Source organism: Poecilia reticulata, linkage group LG4, assembly GCF_000633615.1.
Source record: "Poecilia reticulata strain Guanapo linkage group LG4, Guppy_female_1.0+MT, whole genome shotgun sequence".
Lineage (NCBI taxonomy): Eukaryota > Metazoa > Chordata > Actinopteri > Cyprinodontiformes > Poeciliidae > Poecilia > Poecilia reticulata.
In genome coordinates, this window is record NC_024334.1 from 18657842 (window position 1) to 18668722 (window position 10881).

Below are 10881 nucleotides of genomic sequence, written 5' to 3' on the forward strand. Positions count from 1 at the left end.
CAGAGGGACGTGGCGTCCAAGGAACATATTTGAACCATAAGCATCCTTTAAGCAAGCGATTGTATTTGTGAAACATATTTTTATTACATGAAAAATAATAATAATAATAATTGTGGCTGTCAACGAGGATTTCCTGACAGTTTTCAGTGTTTGCTCCAGGCTTGTCTGTTCCAGTTTGTATAAACGTAAATTAAATTCACATGACCTCTTGGTTGTGTTTCTCGGCGCTACGCAAAAGTATGTCAATTACTTCACGCTTTGTCCTTTCACAACCACAAATTTCAGACTATTTCTGAGGGATTTTATGCGATGGATCAACATGAAGCACTGCATAACCGTAAAGTCCAAGGAAAATAAGACATAATTCACATTTTATTAACAAATAGGTCATAAAAGTGTCTTGAGCGTTTGTGTTCAGCGTCTCCGAGTCGACACTCTGTAGGACTTCCTCTCCCGGCAATGACAGTCTTTTTGTGGCATTTCTCTATCAGGTTTCTACATCTATAAATATTTTTGTATAATAACACAAGCTGGTAGGGTTTAATAATGTTCTCACAATTAGTATTTTTAGGACTATTCTAATATCCTATTTTCTGCTTATGAATAATTTGATTGGCAAAGTTTTGATAGCTTTAATAAAACCATGACTTTTTTTTTTTTTTTTTACTTTTTGCAATTTTCTAAAATTGAACTACAGTATTTATATTTTTACACATAACCCGTGGTGTAAAGTTGAAAGAATATGTGACATGGCTTAAAAGATGAAAAATATGAATTTGGGAAAAAATAACTCACATCTTACGGCGCTCTCGCACAAACAAATATTCTACTAAGCTCTAATAAAATGAGACATTTAACATCAGAAGTTTAAAAAATGTATTCGTAAATGATGTGAATTACTAACACTGCTTAATTAAAGCAGTGGGTTTTTTTATATTTTCCATATCATGTGGCTCAGATGTAAGCTTCTCCTTTCCCTTTCACTTATCTTTACATTGCAGCTTCCAAGCAAATCACAATCATTTTTCACTTCCAAAAGCGACCGGCTGCAATGGATTTTATTTAGTTGCACCAGAGTGAAGCAGGTGGAATACACAACCATGCCACACTTTTAAGATTTTTGGAAGGAAACATTTTTCTGAAAACCATGTAGTCACTTCCTTCCACTTGACTACTACGGGCTACGTTTGTTTGAGTCTGTCACGATGAAACACATTAAACTTTGAGGTTGTAACATGACGAAATGAGGAGAACGCAGAGGAAAACTGGAAGCAGACGTCTGCCCAAAACTACGAGGGAAAAAGCGAACGTTTTGGATTATTCCATGAAAAGAGACACGATTCTTTACTCCCCTATCCTGCAGCCTGTTTTATTGATCGGGTTAAGGCTGAGGGATTCATTGTCTGCTGAGTGGAAATGTACCTGAATGGCTGCCAAGTTCTTCTGCTCCTGTGAAGGCGCCTGATGGACAAACCGCAGCCAGTTGGCATGGCGAGGATTACTTGCATCCAGAATATACAGAACATCCCCTTTACTGCCACGAACCTGAAAAAAAAAGGAAAGAAAACAGAGCAACTGTGAGAGCTTTCAGAAGCGAACTGCTTCTTTTTTTAGTTTCTTTCTCCCCCCCCCCGCTTGATGCCTTGAAGATTGGTCCTCTGTACAACAAAGAGCGCTGACCTTTTCCCGTGTACACCTGGTCACCGAACGCAGCTCCACGCCTCACAATATGACAACAACAGATAACCAGTGGCGAAAACGCTGCAGTTATCTCCAGCTACTTTGCACCCAACAAGTGATGAGAGTCAGCTTTTACATTGGCTTTGGCTCATTGATCTGCAACGTAATTAAATGTTTCCTTTATCACACAGAAGCAGAGAATCTCTTTGGATAAACCTGTGGGGTTTTTTTGCAGACAGCTGTGTTCTCCGATAAAGGATGCGGTTTTTTTTTTTATTCTACTTAATTCCAATTACGTTTCCATGCCAAGACTGCGAACTCTGCTTACTTTTTAGTTCCAGTTGCTGTTAATCATGAAACGTTTACACATGATCTGTCACAGCTGTTAGCTTAACCTCACATCTGCATTGTTATGGTTGAAGTTTTGATTAAATTTGCTTGTGCAAAAAACAAACATTCTTTTTCATTGCACAAAATCAGCTGAAAATTCAAATTTTTCCATTTTTTTTTTTATTTGTTTCTACACAGTAAGTCCTTTATATTCAAGGCTAGTCTTCCTCCAAAAGTTTTTCTCTTGGTCTCATTCCACCGATCTTAAACACGCTAACATCTGCTAACATCTGGCTTTTGAACACGCAGGGAAGCAGTTTGATTGGCATCGGGATAGCATGAAATTTCTCCACAGCTGTCACGGGTATTTATCAGCTCCAGTCAACGTTGATGGAATAACAACCTGGAAAAGGAACAAAACAATCTGACAACAACGTATTTATAATCGACAGCAACGAATCAAGGGGGGAAAACAATAATAATAATTTAGATCAATCAGGTGCATTATCTCTCCCCAGAGCTGCTCGCTCTATGTAGCAAATAAAACGGTATGTAGCGTTAGGTGATGTTTCATCGTTAGCTTACTGCTTTATACTCTGCCCCACACTGAGCAGGTTGCCATGACAGCTTAAATGTTACGTTTTTGAAGATTGTGTGATGAAAAGTGATTTATTCGGCTTATTATTGTTATCAAAGAACAAGGTCTGCATTCGCTTTTGCAAAATAAGAACGATCCAAGAGTCTCGTTACAGTATTACAGCACACGTCAGTAAAACAAAGATCCAACGTGATCAAACGCTCAAATACAAAGTCCTTAAACCAAATCAATCTTTCTAGGCATCACATAAAACTAAATAATTAGTGCCACTCTGGCAAAAATATGTTTTTTATACATTCTTAAGGCAGTTCAGTGGATTGTCCTACATAAACCTACACTGGGTGCCTTTAAATCTCAACTTAAAACCCACCTGTTTACAGTTGCTTATGGCTAAATTAGGATTAGAGTGTGGGTTTTGATGTTTTTAATTAATGTTTTTATCTTTACTTTTCATCTATTTATTAATGTCACATACCGTTTTTTTCTTCTTTAATTATGTAAAGCACCTTAAAATGCCTTGCTGCTGAAATGTGCTATTCAAATAAAATTTGATTGATAAAAAAATAAAAATATTAAAGATAAATATTTGATTATCCGTCAATTCAAGCACAATTTCTTTCTTTGATAATAATAAAAACTCTTTTGAAATAAACACTGCTTTTGAAACCAAGATCACGATAGGAAAAACAGATTTCAACATGTGATGTTTGAAATAGATTCATATTTTAGGCACAGATTGGACAAAAAATAGTGACACAGCTGATCAAGAGCAACACTCTTGTATTCTTTTTCAATGAAAAATTAAAACACATGCTTCTCAAACTAAAGAAAAAACCTACCTGTAATAATAATAATAATAATAATAATAATAATAATAATAATAATAATAATAATAAACTACATATTGTTTTTGTAAAGAGTTAATATTAAAAGATTTTGAGCATTGAACTTATTTTATAAAAATCAAAAGAAAGAAAATATCTACTTGTTTTTTAAACAAACATGAAATTTTAATATTTTGTGGAATATTTTGTAACTCTAGTTTTATATAAATATGCATCTTCCAACATGGGACAAGGATCTGTTGTAAAAACAGACATTGTTATAGTATGCACAAAAGCATATTTATGTGTTGGGGTCCAATGAAAGTCCAGGCTTACGTCTAACTGGCACAATCTGTTCAATGTGACTGAACTATTTTGCAAAGTAAAGATCTGGAACGCTGGGAAAAACACGCCCCGAAAAACCTTCAGCTGTAAGCGTACTCAACTCAGCAGGGCTGAACACAAATGCACACCACACTTTTCAGATTGGAGCGTGAAAATGGATTTGGAAAATCATTTCTCCTTTTATTTCAGAGCGTGGCTGTTCTCGACGTTGATCTACTACATGTTCCAACTTCCAAGTTACCTAGATGTTTCCATTGTCATGTAATGATAATTCATCACTTGATAAAAAAAATTAAAATACTAAAGACAAATGAAATAGAAATTAAATATTACAACTAGTGGGGTGTATTAGCATTTTGTTTTCTTGTTTTAGTGTGTGTACAACTGAACGGTGTGCGGTAAAGCATATAGTGAGTGGTTCCTTCACCTCCCACATCAGCCTGGTGTCCGAGCTTTCATCCAGCTCACTGGGCAGCTTTTTCTCACCGGCGAACGGACCAAACTTTTCCCCCTTGAACGTGAGGAGAGGGAATAACTTCAGTAAAACAACGAAAACAACGTCATGGAAGACTTATGCCAACATTTGCATTGTTCACACGATAGCTAGAAGTATAGTAAAACAGACATTTACAAGGGGCGTGGTTAAAAGTTGTAACATTGTATTCAGCTACTACCTCATATTAACAATTTGACGCACGAACCCCGTCATCCTCTGACACGTTTCAGAGCTTTAGGAGTCTCCTCTGCATAAACGGGAGCATAATGGAGGCGTGTAGGGATGTGTATGTTGTAAGTAAAATGGCGCTAAAAGGTTTGGGGGAAAAAACCTCTGGATAAATGATTATGAACGCGGAGGCGCGAGACGCTTCCTCGCGGACGTGACTCCATGGAGGAAACGGAGAGGAACCGCTGCAGTTACTGTAGCTACGTGGCATCTAACGTCACAGCAGTCTGGAGCTCATAGCGAGGCTTTGACAGCGACTGAGAGAAACAAGGCGAGCAAACAATCTATCTACAGCGCTAAAAGAAAACTTTTTAAAAGTAACTTCGGTGTACAAACTCATACCCATTAGTCGTCGCAGTCGGAAACCACAAACCTTTTTCACTCGCCTCGCCGTGTAAAGACCGATTCCATCCTGGACCTTTGACGATTTCAGAGAAAATCTGTCTGGCACGTACATACCCAACATTGTCATCACTTGGAAACGTTTCCTTCAGTGATAATTAGTTGGTTGTTTTATGTGTCAGCGGAAGTGGAGGAGCTTTGTCAGTTTGAATTGAAAGCAGATAGTTTCTTCTCAGAGCGGTCCAGGTTGAACCTCTCTGTTGGTCCTGCTCGTAGGAAGGCAAAGCGGCGTCCTGATTGGTCCAAAGTTCTGCAGCCGGGGGCTACCTTACTCTCCTGCTGCACGCCGCAGCCTGCGTTTCACTCGGGCTGCTGCTTCTTAGCACAGCAGCTGGGTTGTACACCGGCTGCAATGTTGACCGTTCTCAGTGGCGTGATGACTTACCAAAAAGCAACTAAAACACGAAAAGTAAAAGGTGGGGGGGGGGGAAGTCAACCTGAGTAAAAGTACAGTAAGCAGAGTTGGCTGGTAACTGGTTACATTAACTCAATCATATTTACTTACATTTGAAAAAAATAACTTTTAGAAGTTGTTAGGGTTTTTTTTTTTGACGTATTTTTGTACTTTTTACTTTTACTTGAGTCATTTTATTATGAAGTATCGCTACGCTTACTTGAATAAAATTTCTGGATATTCGACATTGAATGAGGAGCAAACATGTTTTAGCCAAAAATCCACCAGACAGACACACGCCTGCAGTTTTTGTTAAAGTTTCCTATGTTTTTTGATTGAAGGAAACTATCTTTATTTTTTTTTTACCCCAATTTAATTTATTACTTATATGAATTATTGTTATTTCCACCCTTAAAATACCAACATTTCCACTTAACTTTATATATTGGTCTATCTGATGATGTCATTTTTAAGTATTAAATAATTGATCATTTGAGTAATTGATTATTTGATCAATTACTCAGTACTTGAGTAGACTTTTCACCAAATACTTTTTTTACTCTTGCTTGAGTAATTTCTTGGAAGGCTACTTTTTACTTTTACTTGAGTAAAAATATGTGGAAGTGAGAGTGCTGCTCTCACTTGAGAGCAGCACTCTCAACTCTAAAATGTTTTAAAATGTCTTTAAAACATTTTAAAAACATTTTAAATGTTTTAAAGACATTTAAAACATTTTAAATGTCTTTAAAATGTTTTAAAGACATTTTAAGTAAAATGTCTTTAAAACATTGTAAATTGAAACTACTGTAGCCTTATTATTGGTTTTATAACCGAGTAGCAATTCAATATAGCATGTGTAAAATCTTAATTTCTAAGCTATTGAAACTTAATTTTTTTTGCCTCAGAGAGCCATAATTCTTCAGTTATTTGTAAGCAACAAAGGAGAGGTGTATCGGCAAGCATAGAACCCCATATGTTTTTTGTTTGTCTAAATGGCACTAAATCAGAATAATTTTTTTCTGTTTTAGGTCAGTTAGGGTCGGCAACATGTTTATTAGCTAAATGTTAAAATAATAAGATATATATTAAGATTATTTGTTTTTTTCAAGCTTAGAACTGAACATATTGTAACATAACTATGCCTTCAGATGACAATGTTGTGACTTTGCGAGCTTATTTAATTTAAATGAGACACACCAGTCAATGTATTTTAGGGCAACATGTGAAATGCTTCTTTCTTTTGTGATATCATTAAAAGTTCTGAATGAATCAGCTAGTGTGAATAATTTTGTGACAACACTTCCAGATCCCTCCAGGTGACACATTTATGAGTACAAACTATGACATGGAAATCTAAACATGTCCAGCCGTACTCAGGGGTGAACGTGTTTTGATCCCAAACATGCAAATATACGCCAGAACAAAATCTGGAGAAGTTGTGAAGCTGTTGGCTGAAGAGAATGTTAGTGTTTATAGTGAAACTACCTGAAAAGCCGCTCAGAGAGGAAGAAGCCATGTCTCCAAAAGCTACAGAAAAACTGGAGTACAATTCCACAAAGACCATTGTTGCACTTAGAGGGAAAAAAGGGGAGAAGCTTACAAACCTGAGAACTGTTGTACAACTTCAATGTAGGTTAAATCTGGGATTATTCTGCAGAGTTTGCATATTCTGACCCCCAAAGTCCAAACATGTCTCTGTTAGAATAACCCGTCTCTCTAAATTGGAGCGAGTATGAATTTGTCAGATGACGGATGGATGAAATCCTGAAATCTTGCTGACCTGTCACAGTCATACTTTGAAAACTTTGTTTTTTACCCGAGGCAGCACTTTCTATAAAAGGTTTGTGAACCCAATCCCCCCCCCCAAAAAAAAGCAAGGAAAACACAGAAGCAGCTATTTGAAGCTGATACGGGGTCGGTGACCCAGCCACATCCCGAACCGGAGCCTAATGAAGGACCTCCAGAGACATGAGCACGGTTTTGCATCGGTACGTTTTTTTGGCCGAGCTTGTCAGCTTTATAAAGAGGAATTGGACAAACGTCAAAGAGAAAGGTGTGCAAGGAAAGTCCGATCATTTCCAAGAAGACTTGAGGTTTTTTATTTCCCCCAGAGGTGCTTTGAAGGTGTACCAAGGACTCTTCGACATAGATGAGAAAGAACTTCATGTTCACTTGCCCCACTTACCATTAGCGTGAAATCAAACGTTTTAATGTTCTGTGTGTCTTGGCTTGAATTCATCTGTGGTATTGTGGTTCTTATGGTTCTGGCCTGAAGCCAGCAGCAAAGCAGCCTTACGGTCCCACAGGAAGACATATGACAAAAAAAATATCATATGCAAACAGAAATAAACTAAGCTGAATGAAATCAGGAACTCATTTCTTCTTGATCAAACAGAATAATGAAAATAATACTTCTTATTGTGCTTAATAGCACACGTTTGGGTAGTAAATCATCCCTTCCATGGTTATTATTCAGTATTCAGAATTATTCAGCTGTCTTGCTCATTAACACACATTTCTCCTGGCATAATTCCATACTTTTCCTGACTCCGGTTTCATTCCTTTCCTAAAATAGTAATACAAAACTTTGCTACGGTTTTCCTATCATATTTTAATAGGCCAGGCTTTTAAAATAAAATCTGGAAACATCTGTTTTCCAAAACCTTTTGACAAATAATAAGATTTGGTGAAGTATAAAAACAGGCTTTTAATGCCATTTGTATGCAAGTCATACAAATGGAAGAAAAACAAAGTGACATTCACCGTCCAGCGCTGGGCGTCACTCAGCTCACCTTATGGATGTAACCAAGTGAGGCAAAGATTGTAGCGTGAATTTTAGCTTTTATTCTCCTCCTCATTCCATACCCTCCGTAAAGGCTAGTCTAATCAGTTTCATTTTATTTATGTGTGACTGTCGCCAGTCTTATGTGATATGGTTACGTAAGCAGCAGCAGTGTGTGTGTGAGCAGATTAAAGAGATTGAGGAAAAGACACAGAAAACAAGTCAACGATCATCAGAACTTAACAAAAAAAAAAAAAACACATTTCAACCAAGCCTTTTCTATCGCATTGTTTATGTGCACACAGATTCCACACTTTACCTTATAACCAAATTTCCTGTTACTCTGTTTCTGGCCTTACCATGCACAAAATGTACAATATACTGTGGAACATCATGTTGCGTCACAACTTTAAAGAATCGTGTTGCTTTAGCTGCGCTGCTATCTCTATAGTGCATGTGTATCAGGAAAAGTGGTGTGGAATTTAAAGTCGCCTACTGCCTACGTTTGTGACAGATTTTGCGTCTTATTTTATTCCTTAAATAGTTATTTGCTGGATTAATCAGAAAGTAGGCCGAGCTGCCTTCAGTTGGAGCCACTCCAAGTATTCGGTTTCCAGGTGAATCTTGAGCTGCGTAGACCACAAATCAGGAGTTTGATGGAGAGGAATATCTGGTGTATGAGTAAATAAGTGAGCATTCCCAACACAGATGCCCTCACTCTGTCACACTTCCTGCAACCACTTAGTATTACAGTGAGTCGAAGGGGTTGGGAGGTTAAAGCCTATCTCAGCTGTCAACCGGCGGGAGGATGGATTATAAACAGTGAATTAGTAAAAAAAAAGAAAAGACATTAAAAATGGTTTTTGCTAAGCTTATCTAAAGCCTCTAATACCTTAAACAAAACACAGAGAGATAAGGTGACTTTTAAAAGCAGGGGTTAATGGAGCCGACGCTGGACATAAGAGTTTCACTGTTGTTCTGACTGCTGTCTTCATCCTCTGTGACAGTTTCAGCTACCAAGGCTGGTTTTATTGCGATAACCTATCAGATTGAGCATTACAAACTTTTTTCCCCCAATGAAAATGCACAGCAGATTCAGTAAGTGTTCACCTCCTTTAAAATCACAATGTTTTTCAAATAACAACACAATGCTAAATCACTTAACGTGGCACATCCTGAAAAAATTCAATGGAAAAACAAACTAATCTGTCAGAAGGAAAACTGTTGATTGCAACTACCATAACCTGGAAGAGAAGCCAATTCGATTGCACTCAAACAACACACATTAGCCTTGTTTGAAGCAGCGCACAAAGTACATAAACACAAAATGTGTTTACCCTGCTAGTTACTTTCAGCTGTGAAACGTTTGAGGGTTTCCTTTCAAGCTCCATGTTAAGTCACAGCATCTCAACGAGATCAAGGTGAGCTCAGACTCAACACAAGACTATCTGTGTTCTTAATTCTCAGCCAGAATTTGGTGAATTTCGTGGTGTATTGTGGGTAATCAACATGATACAGGACAGAGGTCTGCTTTAGCTACGATGTCTCTACAAACGGTTTCAATCCTTACGCAAGCGTACATTCACACTGTAATACAGTAGTACACAGATCAATAGGCAGTTTGGGGTCAAGTGCCTCACCCAAGGACACGTCAATATTCATCAGGAGGAAGATGGAGTTGAATCTACAACTTTTTTGGATGACTACTCCCAAGGACTTGCTGTTGGACCAATGATGGCACGTTAGGATTTTTGGAGACTTCTTTCAGCATCTTGTCTTCTGCTTTCAGGGTAAACTTCCTTGTACGACCAGACATTGAATGAAGGCAGTTATTTTGAACATTTTCCACTTGCATAGCATTTTACATACAGTGTAGAATCGCAGATTTCAACCTTATACACCGATGTGTGATTGTAGCAATTTCAGTGGAAAGACGATTATGGGGCGTCCTAATTTATTCGACATCAGGAACTGCACTTCACCTACTTTAAAAAGCATATTATTCAGTCTAATTGTTCATTTTTCTTTAATTTCTTGGTATTGGAAAACACAGCTTGTCATATGGGGTGCTAATTTTTTCACATGAATGATACGGAAGTTTTGTGGGTGAAATCGTTTTATGAGGCTTGAAAACTTTCCAAAGCACTGTTGTACTATTTAAAAAAGCGTAGTTCAAAATCTTCAACTATTTTTTTCTTCAAGAAGTTGAAACTACCTTGTTTGGTTTAAAAAAGAAAAGACCTGACAATTTAAAGAACGTAAAAGAAGAGTTTTGATGTCCGAGCTTTAAACACTAAAGAATGACCGAACAACTTATAACAACTTATAAATACATTGCCGTAAGATGCTGACACTCTCATTCGGACCTCACATGATCTCCATTATAGTCGATCTGTCTTCGCTCACCTTGATTTGTTGACTTTCGCCGTACGGTCAGAGATTGGCATCATCTCCAATCACTCACTGTTTGTGTATGCTCGGTTTTCGGGACACCTCTTCCACAAACCCCCAGCTCCTCTTTAATCTGCGCTGGTTTAGTGTTCCCGGCGGTTCTGTTTACTGTGTTCGGACCCTGTTTATGCCAGTTGCTTCCTGTTGTGCCGCGGCTCTGTGCCTAACTGCTCCGTGATTGGCCCAAATGACGAGGATTTCGGCAAAGACCGAAGTCACGGTGCGCGTGTTTACATCGGGGGCAACGAACCGGTGTGTCTGAGTGCACGAGCTGCTGTTTAGGAAACGTTTCCATTTTGAAGTGGTGGTAAACAGGCTGTTTCATTCATGGGACGGATGTCTTTATCTCAA

The 10881-nt window shown here is 37.9% G+C and overlaps 1 protein-coding gene across 2 annotated transcripts in view; it reads right to left on the reverse strand.

Moving 5' to 3' along the window:
* prdm5 (PR domain containing 5) overlaps positions 1 to 10599 on the reverse strand; it is a 58594-nt gene extending 47995 nt beyond the window's left edge. Inside the window, exons 1-3 of one of the 2 annotated variants that reach the window (XM_008407535.2) lie at positions 10486 to 10599; positions 4205 to 4288; positions 1423 to 1545 (exon numbers count right to left, since the gene is read on the reverse strand). In XM_008407535.2, coding sequence (XP_008405757.1) covers positions 1423 to 1545; positions 4205 to 4213 — 132 coding nt within the window. In that variant the 5' untranslated portion in view covers positions 4214 to 4288; positions 10486 to 10599. Of the gene's footprint in view, positions 1 to 1422; positions 1546 to 4204; positions 4289 to 4874; positions 5250 to 10485 lie in introns of those variants that run through there. The other variant, XM_008407534.2, reaches the window with a different exon arrangement.
* Positions 10600 to 10881: the final 282 nt, after the last annotated feature.